We start from the raw sequence: 19,113 nt of genomic DNA, 5'->3' as shown, positions 1-19,113 counted from the left end.
AGCAAGGCCATTTTTCAGGAATATTGGGAAAACAGGACATTATTGCAATTACCCAAATGAGGAATGCTGAGGACATATGTAGAATTTGCAACATTTGTAATAGAGGCAGTAAGTAGCTTGGAATTAATGTGACTTATCAGAGATACAATAATATATCCTTGTAGCTGAGAAAATAAGAAGGTTGAAGAGGAGAAATGGCTAGGCAATGATATCAAGTTTTTTTTGTCTTGAATGCCCTGGAAAATGGTGACATGATGAGCCAAGTTGATGCCTCGTTGGAAAATTAAGGATATTAAAAAAATGAAAGGACAAACTTATTTAGAGATAGGTTTAACTTTTAACAGGTTGAATTATAGTCTAGCAGGATATTCACATTAACTTTTGGCAGGCAATTTGAAATAGGAATTTATAGATTCAGAATAAATGCTGGAGCTGAAGTAGCAATCATCCATGCAGAGATTTTAAACAAATGTCTAGTAATGGGTTATATAACTAGAGTTGGAAATTATAAAGTGAAAAATAGAGAGAGAAGAGGAAGAGGAAGAAGGAGAAGAAGAAGGAGGATGAGGAGAAGGAGAAGAAGAAAGAGGAAGAAAAACGATGGAGGAGGGTGAGGGAGAAGGGGAGAGGAGGGAGGAAGGAAGAAGATGACTGAACTATGAAGGAAAGCTATATGTATAGGATATTTCCCAAATGTTTAATGAAGAAAGGTGTTATTGACATGTTTGTTTGGCTATATAGATAGCAGAGGTATGTGATGACTGACAAAATTATTAACTCTTTCATTTTCCAAAAGTATAAAATACAGCATATTTTTGGTAATAACATCCCCAGTCAGATGAATACTGAATACATGATGTACCCAAGGCAAGAAATAAAGAAGATTAGGGGAAATGAATATTCACTATTTCTGGTGATTCCTTCCACGGGAAAGGCCCTCCCTTAACATAAAGATCTTATTTTCTTTCCAACCCTCATTTATTCCTCTCTTTGAAAGATGAAGTGCTCAATCTGATTAGTTAATTTGTGACAAGGAATTGGGCATGTGTAGCTTGGTACCATTCCCGATGTGGTATCTGCCCACCTGCTTGTACCCCCATCCCTGTGCATGCAGAAGTGACTGAGAAATCCTTCCTTAGGGAATAAATGAACAATGTCCAACAACAATTAAAAATACACAGGATCCTGGAAAAAGTGAACTTAATTTAGGATATGGTAGAGGGAAATTCATAGGATGATAACAGGAAGAATTCAAAGGACAACAGCTATGCAATTTTCCTACAAAGTCACAAGTCCAGTTTGGAATGAGAGGATGGAGGGTTCCAGAAAAGACGTTTCAAAGGGACAAAAAAACATATACATATATAATAGATTATCTGGTAGATTTGATTGTTGCAAAATCAGTTTGAGAAGTGTTTTACTAAGTTGTTGGATGTTATGTTGGAGGTTTTACAAAACAATTAGATTAGAACAAAAAAACCCTGCAAATTTTAAAAATAAGAAGATTGCTAATTAATACTTGGGAAACAAAAGGCTGCAGGAAAACATATATGTTACTAAAATATACTACTTATCATTGAATAATATTTACATAGTCATAAGAGGTCTCCAATTGAAATATAATTACCCACAGATGTTTGAAATATATTAAAAGAATTTTGGAAAGAAACCCTGAGAGTAAATGGGGGTAAATATATAAGCAATCATCATCTTTCATAGAAAATCAGTAGATATAAGTAAGAAAGCAAAAAACATGAAGCATGCTATAGAGAAAATAGAGGTAAGTACTAAAAAAAAAAACTGGAAGTGTGGAAAAGTGGGCTCAACAGATCAATCAATGGGTAAAGGAATTACATACAGAAGATGGCATTTTCTGTTATTTTTAATTCTCAGTTTTCTGTATTATATTTTATATATCATGTTCCTTTATCATTTTGATAAAGAAATTTTTAGACAACACAACCTCTTTAGTTAAAGAGGTTGCATGCAATTGTCAATATTTTGAGTTATTTGAATCAAGTAGAGATAACATAACCATCTATAATAGGTACTAAAAATAAAATAAAGATAATTGCCTATAAAGAATTTTTTTTTAAATAGATGTAAATTCTGAGAATAAGTTAGATTCGTGACAAGTTTGCTCATTTGTTAAGGACAGAAATACTTGATTCAGAGGAGGGGAAATACGGAAAGTACAATGGAGAAAGGAATTAGTTTCTTGAACAATCATTCTGGAAGCTAGACTTATTTAAAAGAGAATATATGCAACCAACATTTTCGTAGGCAAGGGGATGATCATTAACAAGAAAAGTTGCACCTGAGTGATATTACCTTCATGAATTAGGCTAAAGGTAAAGGTGGGGAGGAGAAGAGTCAATGAGAAGAGGTGCTATTTAGGGTCAGTGAGGAGAGAAATGATGTTTTGCAATACCTATCGAAGAACAGAAGATAATCTCTGCCACAGGAACAGAACATTTATCTGATGTATTTAATTATATGTGGATTTTAGAAACTGACATCAGTTTAGCTTAAAATACAGCTTTCTTAGCAGCAAATATTTTTTCAGTCCCAACCATCATTTACTCATTCAACCCTGTCCCAGGGACACGTCCTCTAGCAGACTATTAGGATAAACCAGTGGTGGTGGGTGCAGGACAGATAATATGGAAGCTCAATAAAACTAGATCACTTCTTTTTTTAAAAAAATTGCTTGCACTTCTATGCTCCCCCACCTGGGTCCTCTGTCCACAGCACAGACCTCAGACATGGCAGCCCAGGGCAATATGAATAGGACACTGTAACCACCAATCCTCTAGAAGGATAGGCCCCAGGTCACTGCTGCTATATTTTATTGATCAAAGCAGCACTGTTTCAGTAACATAGAGGATTCAACTCCATCTCTCAGTGGGTGGTGTGGTACATGCACAAAGAGGGCAGGAATTTATGGAGGACCAATTTTTAAGATAAATCAATGTCGGTTGTGTTGAATTTTTTTTTTAGACTAGTTTGAAATTACTCATAATTTTACAAATAAATGACTAAAATGTGTACTTCTAAGGAACTTTGAGAAAATGTATGAGCAGGAATTGAGAATAGTCTGCAAATGATAACATGGTTCAAACTATGAAATTTTTAATAAAATGATAAAAATGGGACTCACAAAGAGAAATGTTTGAATAGGACATTTGAAAGGATAATAATAAAAAAAAAACAGGACTAAAGAGAGAGACTCTTCTTGAACAGTTTCTGAAGTAGAAAGTACTAGAAGTTGAGAAGACAACCCATTGGTGAGGTGGTAAATGTTTAAAAACTGGCAGTCTGGGAAAAATAGAATCTTGATTTGTAGGATTTGCATATTTCTGTGTGTATGTGTTATAGTCCCAACATGATTTATTTCCAGCTAGTAACCTGCTTGTAAAATTTTGCTGAAATTGAATAATAAACTCTTGAGGGCTAATAATAACCAGCAACAGCATACCACTGTAGTAAATCCAATGGTAGGTATTTGGGTTTATCGTATATATTGTTGAAGGACAAGAAGCTATATTATTGTATATAATATGTACATGAATATATTTCATCTTTTCAGTAAGTTTTTTAATCATTAAAAAACAAACTTCTGTACCTTTCATAAATAACTAGGGGAATATTCTAAGAAATTTTGTAAAGAGAGATGTGGACTCTGTAGACCATAATAAAAATAATATCCACTTGCTCAGAATCGACATAAGTATATTCACTTAACATAGTAAGTTTTAAACAACATTTACAAGAATTCCCATGAATTCGAGTTGTTTTAAATATTTTAAAAATTATATAAAATAATGTGTTAAGTTGTAAAAGAGTTATATAATATATTATGGCACTGCTTTGTGGAAAATTTATTCTTCTGAATAACTAAAAGATGCAAAACCTCTGGCAAGAATTGACCAATTAACTGAAATTCAAATAAACACAATCAACTGTACTTGAGACATATAATATTTAATTGGTGAGAAAAAGCTAAATGCCAGCTACATGAACAGTTTTCCAGAGCAAAGAAAATTACTTGAATTAATCTAGATTCCAACTTCTGGAGCCCTTGCAACAAGAAAAAAAAAAAATAACCCCTAATGGCTAAAATATAATTACCATTTTTTATGTCATTAAGAGTATTTTTTTTTCCTAAACACCTGTGCTGTACCTGTTTATGTTAAGAAACTGTATTTCCACTCTGAATACAACACAATCCAACCTTGGCAAAATAATACATGTCTCTATGTAACACCTTGCAACTCATTTGGTAAACTTCCTCAAAGTTGAACTTTTTGAACTTCCGTGATACCTCTTTCGGTTGGCAAACTATTTCCTCTATTTTTAATCAAGGTTCTTTGAACTGTATGTGTCCTTGATTTTCAAGGTATCTACAGAAATTCTTCTTTTTTTTTTGACTATTACAGAAGTTTATGTAACAAAAAAGTTCAGTAAGAAAATGTACACGACCCAATTTTCATCGTAGTAAAATGTGGAGAGGGGTCACGTGGAAGCAGTTGATTTCTCTGGTGAAGACAGCCATTGTTCATACTCCTTCCAAGGTTTCTAACATGATGATACTATTTCCTTGTATTACCACAATTCCAATATTGTTCTGTTGCCCACTAGTTGCCATCTCCACACATTCATCTATCACAAGATTCAAAAAGGGATCAAATCCCCTCAATATTCCTTGGACATGTCTGCCACCATTTAATATTAATGATAACTTCTTGTCCATAAATTTATTCAAATCGGGAGGGTGAGCTTTGCTCATGATGTCTACTCGACGAGCTCAAAGATGCCGCCAAAAGGAATTCGAGTTGTCCCTCATGCTCAAGAGGTCTCATATATATATATATATATATATATATATATATATATATATATATATATATATATATATATATATATATAAAATAACTAGATATTTTTCTTATACATCATTTTAACACAAGTGTATGTTAAATATATGTTTTTCACCCATAAATATTGACCAAAACCAGATATATAAATCTATATCTATCTATTTGTACAATTTATTTCAGCATATATATACAAAATTTATATTTTTATAATTTTTCCACTAAAAATTGGAGTATTTAAAACAAAGTGTTTTGGGAAATTAACCTGTGAGGGATTTGCAGAAATTCTTTAAAATATGTATATGTCTATGTTTATCTACCTATTTGTTTATCTAGTCTATCTACCAATATGAATAGTGTGGTCCCATTTGCAACAAAATTGTTATAAATAAGTACCAACAATTATTTTACTGTCTTGAGTTATTAAAATTAAATAAGACAGAATAATTTAAGTAAAAATCCCAAAATGTAGAAAACTCAGAACCTTTTAAATTAAAATATTCCAAAGATGGAGAATAAGTGAATTTATACTCACCTTAACCTGCTACATCTTTCAGATAATGGGTGTGTAACAATAGTAGATTTTTTTCAGCATTCCAGACTCACTTGGACCCTAAAGTCATCCTGGAGACTGCTGGGGAGGGAGAGCAAGAGGAAGACAAGGACATAATTTAAAGAACATATTTATTAAGCATTTGAGTAAAAATAACTTCTGCGACAATAAGTATGGAAAAAACCCAGGTGCTTATCACAGCTTATTACTCATGACACGGAAACAAACTGAAACATCTAACACTATAGCATAATAATCTTACCTAAATCTTCTGATCCATTACATAAAAATCAATGAAATAAATATGAAAGTGCATTTATGTTGAAATTGGGTTCTTATGAAAAAAAGTGGTAATAATTCTCAACGTTTTCTAAGTTTTTATTGAATCGAACTTTTATTTTGTTCCTGTACTAGACACTAATATATGTTTTGTTAGACCTGGAGAATTTTTCTTATTATCATGATATTCCAATATGAAATTTCTTCATATAAACAAATTTTAAGTCCTCAGAAGATTAGATATGATATTTAATGGCAAATGAAAGACAAACATAGGAATTGTATAATTAAAATCAAACATGCATTTTTGTATTTGCTCTTCCATAAAAATAATTGTTGTCACAATTAGTTCTAATTATCATGAAACATTTATAACATTTCTAAAAGAGTGTGATACAAACATTAACTTTCCTAAGTGCCCTGTGCCTCTGAGTCTGAACCACAGGATCCACAGAAGGACTGAAAAGAAAGTAATTATAATTTTAGCTAGGGTTATCTCTAGTGAGGGATTAGTGTTCTTTATTTTTAAGCATTTATAATTTCCAATTTTTCAAGTTGTTTCATTAGTAGGAATTTTTAGGTTTGTTTAAAAATTATAAATGTATTTAGAAATTAATAGATTCTGTGAGGAGTTGTATGTCACAAATACACATTTGCACTATACTGAGGAAGTTTTGATTTAGAAAAGATAAATGCATGTCAAAGGTCTCAAGACCAGGCAGTAGCAGGGTCAGAACTCCCATTACATTCTATAAAACTCCAGATCTCTGGTCTTCAATATTATCCTACACTGCCTATATATAAAGGCGTACCCTGAACTATTGAAGCTTCAAATGGACATTAAACCTTAATTTCACAGAGCAACATGAATGTGCAACCCATGAACAATATAGGACTTTAATAATCTATCAATTTGTAAACAAATAGTTTTACAGTAACTGAGAATCACTAGCCACATCTTTGGAATATATAGATTTTTGGTTGAAAGGCTAATAGATATTCAATAATAACAACAAAAGTAATCACAATGGTAATAACGTAACCTACATACATAAATTGTGTAATCAGTGTTCTTCCAATAGCTTTGAATAATTTATCTCAATTATTCCTCACATTAAACCATTACATTTCTATTATTTAGATGAAGAAAGTGAGGTTTACAGAAGTTCTACAACTTGTCCAATATCACAGAACTATATGGTTTTGCAGTGTCAAGTTTCAAAACCTACTGTGATCTCAGAACTTACTATTGTAATAAGGACTTATGATTTGAGGTTTGCTGACAGACAAAATTATAATAGGAAAAGCATTTCTGGAGTAACAATTTGGAAAGCTTGCAATTTGTTCAATCCTTTATATCTATCTCTGTATCTATCCTTTTTTATTTATATCTATATAATCTATATCTATTTCTATCTATCAGCTATCTATCATCTATCTATATTGAGGCAGAGATAAAGTGGTACACAGTTTTGTTTCTGTTTTTTAACAGAATGAGATATCTTTTATCATTTTTCATAGTTGATACTGAAAGAACGTTTAACATTAAAAGTAAACAAAGTACTTTTTTTGCTATGTTGAAAGCTCTTAGAGAAAATAAAGCATGAAAGCAATGAATGCATTCCTTCTAATAAAGTAATACTTAACTTTTTAAAAACTAAGCATCAAAGTAAGCATCTATTTCTGGACATAGTTAACATTAATCTGACTTCTAGACAAACTGTTTGGCAAATTTTACTTTAATTGGCATTAACAGTAGAGTTTTATTGGAAAGTGTTGGCAAGCTCATATGCAAACAACCTTCAGTATAAAGGAGAGTTTCTGGAAATGTGATGAGAATTTATTATAGTCTTCAGCGTTTACTCAAAGAGATATACTGAACAATGAAACAGAAAGAAATAAGACCATCCATCACTTTCTCACAAAAGGACCTAAGCTCTTATGTCCATTAATACTGTTACATTCTGTCAGCAGTCAATGAGAAGACATCACTGAAAAATTCTCACAAAAGTGTTAAGTTATACATATGTCCAAAAAAAGGCATTTCCTTCATTCTGGTTGAACTTAGTCCAATACCATTTTACTTTTTACTGAGGAAATTCAACTTAAGTATTCATGGTTATTGCTATATAGTTATTTAACTGTATTCTCCCTGTGAGGTAAAGAAATAATTAATGGTTTCTTTTTTTTTTTTACTTAAAGAGGTAGAGACTCTTTGAGTCTTTATTTCCTAGGCTCTGATATAATAATTACATTAGTGTCTGTCCTACCATGTTGAAGAGTAAAGTGGCTGGTACAAGTGGCAGCCATGGCATGGTGAGAAGGACATTTCCCACCAGGTGTGTGCATCTATCATGGCACTTATCATTCTCTGTTGTAGTTGTTTGGTTGACCAAATGCTGCTTTGTACAGCTATACATTATCCTTCTCATTGTGTGGAAAACCACAAAAAGTAGCTGTAACACACAAATACCTGGACAGTTTTCTACCATATCCTTTAAAGTCTTAGTTGAGTGAGTCTGAATGCCAAGGTATGACAGTTGCACAAATTATAAAATTGTTTTGATTACATGTAACAAGAATCTAAATATCTTCTCTGGGAATGAAGAGTGGCAGTGTGCAGTCCCTGTCCTTGATCCCACTTTAACGCAGCTTATTCTGTACTTTAAGGTTTGTTACTTGCACTATCCTTTGTCATTTAGCACTATCTGTAGTAAATGGCTCTCTTTGGGTTACAAGCCATGTAATCCTAACTCAAACTAAAATGCAAATTACATAAATAAATCTTAAATAAGTTTGCAAATGAGAGAAAAAATAATCCATGGGCCTTCTTACTTTCAAGTGTAGGTAGATCCAGGATTGTAACTAAGCCTCTTTGCCATCATTGGTCTCTCATGTTAAATCTGCTTCTCTTTGCCTTGGAATCACCTACTGTCCAGTGCTGTCTTGATATATCTGGACAAGGCTAGCACTGGATTTTTTGCATATCATATTTTTATCTAGCACTATCAGAGGAAACGGAATTGTCTTTTTCAGTAGGTTCAGTGGGGAACTTGCGATGGTTATGATTTACTAACAATTCCTATAAAGGAGTCATTTGTTCAAAACGTGGACTGAGAAAAACTAGCCTCCTCCAAAGCATATGAAACAGGGTTCAAACTGAAGGTATCTCCGTTATGGGAGTAGTAAGAAGAAATAGAGTGATATATGAGTTTATGGTACTTATTTTCACATTTGTGCTTACTGACATGAGTTATTGAGGTTGAGACATAATTTTAAAGTCATCATTGTTCTCATATTGGAAAGAATATGCTTCAATTGCACCAATGTCATTTCTGAAACAGCCACCTTCTCTCCTTACCCCTGAAGACCAAGAGCACTAGAATCACTACACATTTCCAACTGGAAAAGTAATCATAGTTTAGATATGATAATTATATTTTATAATGTAGAATACATTCATTTTTAACAGAAATTTTGCTTTATCTTTGTTTCTAAATGCTTAATTAAGGTGTATATAAATGCCATTGTTAAGAAAAAACATATAATTACCTGAAGTTTTAGTTACCTAAAGCACAATGAATTATCTTTATGGATCATATATGAGAAAAAAACAAAACTAGGCATATTCTAACTTCCATACAAATGATAATAGGTAGAAATGCTCCTATTTTAAAATTTTGCTCAATAGCCATCTATGACTAGAGACTGAAAGCCAGTGGAACTGACTCAGCATCCATCTTAGGAAAAGGCAGCTACGCTTGTCTGTGTTTTTCTAAATTATTTGGCCTAGTTCTTAATTTGTTTCAACATTGCGGTACATTCTCAGTACTTTCAGTGTATCTCTAATTCCTTAAAGAAACACTGATTTTAGAATTAATGAAATAAATGGAGCCTCAGACCAATGTTTCCTAATATGTTTACTCTATATTTCAAAACATTAAAGTGTATTCAGATCAATGAAAACTGTATTAGAATGTGATGTTTCTAAAGAAACACTAAGCAACACTGACTGAAAGTAGTTTAAATGAGGTAAAACCAGCTTAAACTTATTTGTAAATTTCACAAATATCCTTCACGGTATAAAGAGAGAAAAAGACATAATGAGGTTAAATGACCATTTGTTTTTCACCTCCTCTGTAATTTTGAGAACTCCAGGTGAATATGTATTCATGTAAGACTGTTTTTGGAGGTATGATCACTTAAACAGTAGATTTCATCTTAAAAATTTTATTACATACCAAAGGGTAACAGGACGTGGCTTTGAGGTTACAGCCAATGGTATTTAACAAGATGTTGTTCTTACTCAGTTTATTAAGGTGAGAGGAGAAAGAATTGCATGGGCAGACATTATATTTAAAGATAGGTTATTTCTTCTCTGAAAGGATATATATTTTGATTCAAGCCATCGACAAAAGGAGGAAACATAGTGATACATGTGATGGGGGGTTGTAATGAATAAAACACACTTCTTCTGTAGGAGATTTTGATTGTTGGCCTACCAGGATTGTCAGTGTGTACGAAAAAGATATGTAGGGCTACAGGACAAAAGACTAGACTTCTTTCCTTTTTATTGTTTTAAATAGCAAAATATTTAATATTTGAAGAAAGAAGGATAACATTTTAAGAGTATAATATGAACAATCAGTATAATTTAAAAATAAATACTAATAACACAAATCTTCTACATTAACTGTGTAAATAGATCAATTAAGAGTGAGTTAGCAACTTCTTAGTTACAAATTATATGAAAATGGTTGTTCTGTATCATAACTCAGCCAGGAATTTTATTTGCCCTTATATAGCCATACAACATCTAATAAGTATGCTTTGGGGTCCAGTTAGTCGTTAGTCTACACTTGAATTAAGGAGAGAGATGCTTTCGTTTCTTTCCAACTCTGATCTAAGAGGTAATAATTTTTCTAATCATAGTTACCATTACACATACAAAGACATAATTAAACTTCAATTGTATTCATTTTCCTACTTCCTTCATCCAGGAATTAAAATCCTGAAATAAAAGATAAAAGACGATCCTTTGAGTGGTTTTGGAGGAATATAACAAGTAAAGTGGGAGATTTCCAAATTTTTAGGCCATTTAAAATTTTCAAATACTTAAGATCATTTTTTATTGTCCCTCCCACTCACATTATAAAGAAAAGGAAATTAAAGTAAGTCTGTATTAAATACAGTACATTTTCCAAAATGTAGTTCTTAAGAAAACAAAAAAAGAGAGGGCAGGCAAACTATTAACAGATAAAGTACTTACATTCAAATACACATGTCAAATTATCAGAAAAATTAATTTATTCTAACCTCCTGTGACCTCTCTCTCCCCAAGTCCTGCTGTACTTACACTATGCAAGATTATGCTTAGCATTCTATTTTACACCAAAATGATTTGCTTCCTAATATTAAAATATGACTTAGTCTTATTCCCAAAACTATTTTAGTCTCTTAAAATAAGGACCATACCTTAAGAGACTTTTATGTTTGTAAGATCTTCATAAAAGTTTTGAACCTATGGTAGGTTCTGTATATTGTTTAGTCAAAACAGCTAATGAATAACTTGCCTTTTGAAGGTGAAATATTTATTTAATGAAAAGCTAAATGTTTCCTTAAAAATTGGAATACATTCTCCCTCTCTCTCTTTCTGTTTTTCTCTCTTCCGCTTTCTCATTCTCTTTCTCTACACACACACACACACACAAACATACACACAAAGATATCATATGCATGTTTGATAGCAAAATGCCTAATCCAGAGTGATACAGTCTTATATTATGTTGTATATAACTGAGGTACTTTTCATAGAGGGAGTATCAAACTTCAATTGGTATAGGTACTGAAGTTTAGGTGCCAAAAGTTTAGACATAGAAAAAAAAATTCCTTTTCAGATGCCCTTGAAAGATTGGTACTTTCTTGTCTCAGAGTTCCTTGTTGTTCCAGATTCCTCTCTAATTTTGTTTGTTTGGTTTTGCTTTATCTGTGGTATTCTCACGTATTAACTACTCCAACATCAAACATACTCTCTTTCCAAAGAACAGAGAATTAACAGAATAATGTGGGTACAACCTTTCTCTTGATACAAATAGCATGTAGTCAATCATTCAGTATATCTGCAATCTTTTATTTTCTTATTCTTTCCAAAGCTGAGGGTGTGGCCCTGTTCCTCCTGGAAAACACGTAATATTGGCACAAGGATAAACTAACTGGAGGGTTCAACACAATGAAGAGTTCAAAAAAATGTAAACATATATGGTTACATGATTTGTGAAAATGACAAAAGCAGTACCATGGAAAAAAGCCTGTCCTTTTCAACTGCACACAAGCATGCACACATTTGTGTACACACACAGACACACAAGCTCATAATTCCAGATAAATTGCAGATCTAAATGTTTAAAGTAAAACAGTAAAGCTTTTAGTAAAAAATCTAGAACTTCTTGACCTCAGAGTAGGCAAACATCTCTTAAACAAGAAGTAAAAATAATTAGTCATAAAAGGAACAGCATAATTAATTAACTGTATTAAAATTAATAACTTACGTGCATTAAAAGACACCACTGAGAGAATATGATTGGAGAAGATATATTGCAGAAGATAGATAGATAAAAAGTGTGACCTTGTATGTATCATATCAGGCAACAGACTCATCCTGTGTAAAGAATGCCTACCAATCAATTAGAAAATGACACATAAATGGACACAAATCTTGAATGGTTACTTAACAAGAAGGTACTTTAGTGACCAATTAGTATTTAAACTTTGTAGAACATCATTAGTCATCAGAAAAATTGAAATTAAACAAACACATGATACAACCAACAAGTCCCAAAACATAATGGGTGAAATGTTTGACAATATGCTTGAAATATTAAAGTGTTAGTGATGTTGTAGAATAAATGAAATTTTTATACCTTCATAGCTTGTTGGTTGGGGTTTAAATTGCTACAGTCACTTTGAAAAACTATTTTGCAGCATCTACTAAACCTACCTGGATACAGTGCAGACCGCACTGAAGTAGATACCCCTAGATGATGGTTGTACTACTCAAGGTCTACCCCAGCTTGTCTTCATTGTATCTAGACAAATAACTGTGGTCAGGTCTCAGTATAAACTGATGAGAAGTCTGTTCTCCTGCTCCAGGAGAATATAATTTACTCCCTAAATGAGTTGTTAGACCAAGGATAATATGTCCTGATAAGAGCAATGAAAAACATGTGAGAATGTATATTAAGTATGCTGACCCAGAGGGAGTAGATTATAAGGCTATATAAGGGAAAGTTAACTGACATGGGGTTGTGGAAACTCCTATAATTCAGGGTTTAATAGTCTATCAATGATACATTGATATACAGCCAGTTCTTTGATGCACTTCTTGAATAGTTCCTTGAAAGTTGCACTCAATGATGTCCTAATGTTATGAGATAGAGATAACAGAACTCCTTTGTAGAAAGATTTGAAAGCTCAGAGAATTGGACATGTTATATTTACCAGAAAATCCCAGACAACAGACACTTCATTAAGACAGTAAGAAATGGAACCTCCATCACTGGGCAGCTACATGGTGAATTTCCTCTCTACCTCAGGGATTATGATGGGAGATATCTCCATAGAACTAGGCTCATTAAGGTTGAGTGATGTTATGAGTGATTTTTAAAAAGCAGAAATGCAGTGTTGACCCTTAACCATTAGATGTGAGGTGGGCACAAACAGCAGCATGGACAGCAAAACAACCGTGGGAACCATGTGACCTTAATATGATGAAACTCAATACACAAGTCTATGGCATTGGTTAATAAATTATAATGTCTTAACCATGAAAAATGGATAGGAAACTAGGCAATGACTTTACAAACAGGAAAGTAAAAGGAGTTAGTGAGAAACAGGTCAGTTGTGACAATGGAAAATTACAAGTCCTTACCTGTTTCTACGTCTGATCAAATTTTAAGATCCATAGCCCATATATTGAAAGCAAGATAGAATACCCTTTAAAAAGACCCAGAAATACCACAAACCACCACTATATAAGTATTCCCCCAGTTCTTTCCCAAAGAAATCGGCAACCATTCACCTTAGCAACTGTATACGGGGGAAGACTGAATACCTAGGGCATTTGATGATTATTGGTATAGGGTCTTGATACTAAGGAACATGAATTCTATTATGGACCCCCAGTTAGAGTGTGGTCTTATGGCTGAAGATATGAATGGAGTCCTAGCCCAGGACTCTCTTACAGTTGGTCCAATATTTGAGTTCCCAATGTTGTTCGTTTTCTGTTCTCAAATGCTTAATTAGGATAGATGTATTAAGTAAAAAACAGAACCCTCATATTTGTTCCTGATGTGAGGAAGTATCATCAGGAAAAGAAATCATAATCCATTTCATATACTGGGTCCACCCTCGGTGACTGAGAGGATGGAAGGATGGTGGTCGCCATCATATCCTCAATCAAAACTATGCAGATGAAGCTGAATGATATGGACTACCCCAAATATAATCACTTAGTTAAGCTTTGATCTTAGTTTACTTCCAGTTATGGGGTTTTTACTAGCACTAACACAACATCTGGCACTCAGTATGCAGCAACTGGTCTGGAAAATGTTTTCTGTTCAGTCCTCATCAGTAAAAAGAATCAAAAACACATGAAAACAACAGGGCACTTTATCCTCTAGGTCTATGTGAATTTTCCTTCTATCTGTTACTTTATATTGTAGTCCACAAGGATTCCTATCATCCAGACCACGGGTTGGCAAACTACAGCCCATGGGCCAGATCTGGCCTGCATTTTTATGCCTGTGAGCTATGAATGTTTTAAACATTGTAACAGAGTATAAAAACAAACAAACAAAAATGTGATAGAGATGTTTGTGTCCTGCAAAATCTAAAAAAGTACAACCAAATTCCAATCTAGACACTCTAGGAGAATATTTTTCATAGCTACTGATTTTGGTAATAAATACACATACAGATATCTCTGCATTAGGCAGTTTTTTTTTTTAAACCTCTTTAAAAATCTTATTTAATTCTCACAACAATCCACTAAGGTGAGTCGTTTTATTGTCCCTCTTTTATATGTGATACACTTGATGCAGCTCAGAGCGGTTATGCGACTTGCAAAAATCATCCAGCTAATAAGTGTTGGGGCCAGTATTGAAACCAAGGCTCCTTGCTTCATATTCTTTCTCTTTAATGGTCCTTCTATGATTGGAAGAATTATTATGTGCTTAACATACTTATGATCAGTTGAATTGATGAGATAAATGTATATGACATAATCTGAGAGCAAATAAAATACAGAAAATTATTTAATGTAAAATGATTCAAACAAGTAAATGAAGTTTACTTCATTTATGAAGTTTACTTCATTCATGAGGTGAGTAAAGTCACCTCATAGTGAACTTCTTGTCCCTTAAATACTTCTAACATGAAAATACACCTTAGAATTCATTAAACACGATATGAGAATAGGTAAAGGAATGAAATTATTATTACTCACCCAGCAATACCATAATCTGTCATTTTATTTGGTGAGATAAATTGAACGACAAAGTGGGCTAATCTCAGTAGGTACATCTTGCTTTGTTAACTACCTGTAGACCAAGAACAAATTAAATGTGTATATCATATTTACATGTTCAGTAGTCTGTTGCTATGGTAATGGAGAAAAAGAAGATTCTAGTAACATGAATTTTGATTTCTTGGGCTCATAGGTGTAAACCGAATTGGAAAGGCAATAATTACTTAAAATAGCCAATATCATTGTTAATGAAATTTTTGTCATCTCATAAGAGGGAAAACAATGTCCAGGGCCCACTTACATCTATAATTTGCCACAATTTTTGAAAGCGTACATGATTTTCTATTAGGAAGATTATAAAATGGCAGAAAGCTCATTTAAGGTAACTGAGAATGACAATTTATTTGCTTCTTATGAACAATTTGTTGTTTGGGTGGGAGGATGTTTTAATGTATAATTCCTTCTATTTTATTCTGAGTTAAATTTTGTAAGTGATTTTAGAAGCTCTGTGGAAATAAACACATAACAGGCCCTAACATAACAAGAATACCAGCATATAAATTGTGTAAGTGAAATGTATTTGTAAGAATAGTACATAAAGGTACAAATTAAAAAACTGCCTAATTAAGAGTTGTCTAATAAATATGCAACTTCAGGCAGTGCTGAAACTTGGCAAATATTTATTTATTAGAATCATGACAATGTCTTATTTAAGGGCCAGAGTGTCTTCAATTTTGCACTGCTGATATGAAAGCAAATCAGCTCAATTTTTTCCCTCAATCCCTCAATCCCTTTCTCATAAAGATTTTTACTCAATCCTATGATTTTCATACAACATATATGGCAAAATAATTCTTGACATATGACATTGAATTAAAGCGGCTATACCTCCAATATCTCCAAGATAGTTTAGGAGGTTAGTATTGTTCTTTGCATTATTATTTTTATTATTTGCCATAGAAAATGCTCTTTAAAGTCAAAAGCACTAATATCTCTTATAACATCTTAAACTCTTTAGAGATTTTATTCTAACACATAATAAGGGAAAGCAAATAGCAGAGTATTGTTATAAGTGAGGAGAAATTTTTTCATGAGGCATTGAGGGGAATTCTGAAGAATCCTTCAAATTAGAAAGCAACATTATTTTCCACGAAGAAAAGAGTTGTCATAAGAAAAACACAAAAAAAGGTCCTTAGGGTGAGTCAAGATTTAATATGTGAGTACGGTGGGCTAGCACGCTTTCTCTATTCTGAGAGTGGCATTGAAATGAGCAGAATCATCAAACTTCAAACCTGAAGCCCATTTATACAAATAGAGATAAGCAGAGGGTTTAGATGACAGAGTACAAGTGGACTTTTTTGTTTTGTTTTGTTTTGTTTTCACACTGGAAAACCTTGAGACATAATCATAATTCCAGGATGGGAAAGTAGAAATTTAGAGTTAAATTTAGGTTCATCAAATTAAAAAAAACTCAGAAAAATATTAGATTTGAATGCTCATTTTGATTACACTTATTTTATCTACAGAGTGAATGCCTATTTATTCACCTACAATTTCTCTATACATTGGTTGATGTTAAGTTTCTCTCTCTTATGTCAGCATTTACGCTGGGACAATTGAACAATGTGTCTAGCACACAATAAATTGCAACTATTATTGCTAAATTATTTTTATATTGTTTTTATGAACAGTTTAAAAATTATTCACTAAAAAACAAACAAAATCATGAATTTGATTACTTCTGCTTTTCCTGTGGACTGATAGTTGCATAAACTTCAGAACATCTCATTAAAAGCAGGCTAATAAATCAGAATTATAGACCCATATTTTTTCTGATCTTCTAGGAACTAGAACCAGGTACAACTTAATAAGTGCTGTGTGGCAATTATAATGTAAATCCTCAGTTGTTATTTCATATTTTATTGGAAATATAGTGTGTGTGATCATCATCTGACATTAGGTTTCATTTTTGAGGAAACAATTTGGTTTTAGTCTTCTATTTTTTTTTTCTTATGGTTGTCCTCTTCGTTATTGCAGTTTTTATGCTCAGCTGTTTCAAATCTGTTTTCTTTCCTGCCTGAAATCCTGAAGCCAATTCACTGAGCTACAAACTTTATTCAATTGCACACATCTTTTAATCAAAAATGTAACAATTTTGCTGACACACTCTCTTCTCAGGGGCATAAATTACTCTTAGATGATTTAAAGAAATAGCTTTCCCTAACAGTGTTTGCTTTGGCTTTTATTCAAATGCAAAGTATAGATGACTGATAAGTGTCACAACAAAAACCCATATCATCAGCACAAGCATTTAATGCTCTATTTCAAAAGAGCCAGAGGAAAGAACACAAAATAATATCCTAGTTCCACTTCTCCTTTGTTGTTAAATTACTCACGTTCAAATGAGCATCTTGTGTTGTTTTAGATATTTGACACCTGTCTGTGTAAAAGATATTTGGGGCATCATCCAAGTTCTAATGTTTAATTCTACTCTGGGAATTTAAAGGACTTTAAAATGACTTCTTGAAGATTCATGTGAAATCAAACTCAACCAAAGATGAAAAATGAGTCCTCTGATTTTGAAGTGCCAAAAGCCTGCAGAGAGCTGAAGAGACAGTGACATCTGTAAGGTTATTGTCATGACACAGTGTCTACTGACATTTGAACTTCTGACTTAGCTAAGCAACATTCAGTGGAAGACAACCTCATTTCTTATTACGACTTCCTATCCATCTCTATAGCACATGCATGGAGTCCAAGTGTACATGCATTTGATAGATTGTTCAAGGAGTGAGTAAGCATTTTAGGAATTATTCCTGCCCCTTCTCATTTTTCTTTGCTCACTTTCTTGACTTAAAAAAACAAATAAACAAACAAAAATGTCTTGTTGCCTCCATTAGCAGTCGAGTAGGAAAATTTTAAAGGAAGAGGATGACTAGGTAGGTATCTCCCCATAAAGTAGTTCTGGTAAGAGTTTTGGAGGCTCAAAGCACTGGCTAAAACGAACTAAGTGGGTTTTACTTCTGTATGTGTCAGTGCTATTGAACTCTCACCACAATATATGCTAATTCTGAAAGTTTACAGAAATGGAATTAAATATTTATGTGCTGACCATGTTATGTTAGAGGCATTAATTCTAAGCTGTTTAATTTTTAAGTACCTGGAGTGTTTAGCATGAGGATACTGAATTACTGTTGTTTTTTTTGTTTTGTTTTGTTTTTTGCACTTTAGTGATAACAGACATTCTTTGAAACAGTGAGAAACCTTTGAGAAAATTCTGTATGCATTCATGAAGTAGAGTATTTTGCACATATAAATGTAGTGTTAATGATATTATGCAGTATGTTATAATACTGCATAATGACATATTATGATATTTGAATTATACAAATCTGGTGTACTTATAGCATATATAACATTTCTGAATTGGATTAAAACTATTCATATGTGCTAGAAAAAAGTATAATATTCATATGCATATGATGTCTCACTGCTCATGCACCCACCCTCTTGTACATGCACACCAATTCATACATGCCATTTACGTAGAGTACCTGTTTGAGTGCCATTTGAGAACAATTTCAGTGCATTTCTTGTCATGTCCATGAATATATATTCAAAAAATCAGTTTTATCTGTTAACTGGGACTCTTTATTCTTCAGTGTTTGAATCATATTAGAAAGAGAATTACTCTGGTACTATCTGGGTTTGTTTTTTTGATCCTTCAATGTTGGACTTGGTAAAATTTCCTACCCCTCTCTGATTTTTAGTTCTCTCGTCTTAAAATGAGAATAACAATAGCACCCTCAAAATTAGAATTAAAGGCCACCATTTATGGATCTGTTGCAGGTCCTAGTATATAAAAGGTGACAAATACCAGT

General features: G+C 32.8%; 1 protein-coding gene across 1 annotated transcript; it reads right to left on the bottom strand.

The window, feature by feature from the left end:
- Positions 1-4,412: 4,412 nt before the first annotated feature.
- Positions 4,413-4,847, bottom strand: LOC309822939 (small nuclear ribonucleoprotein G-like). The gene has a single exon (XM_082655036.1). The coding sequence runs from the start codon at positions 4,787-4,789 to the stop codon at positions 4,559-4,561; it is 231 nt and encodes a 76-aa protein (XP_082511162.1). The 5' UTR covers positions 4,790-4,847; the 3' UTR covers positions 4,413-4,558.
- Between the last annotated feature and the right edge of the window lie 14,266 nt (positions 4,848-19,113).

This window comes from Grampus griseus, assembly GCF_964374135.1.
Source record: "Grampus griseus genome assembly, chromosome: 5".
Lineage (NCBI taxonomy): Eukaryota > Metazoa > Chordata > Mammalia > Artiodactyla > Delphinidae > Grampus > Grampus griseus.
This window is presented reverse-complemented; position numbering and strand designations above follow the sequence as displayed.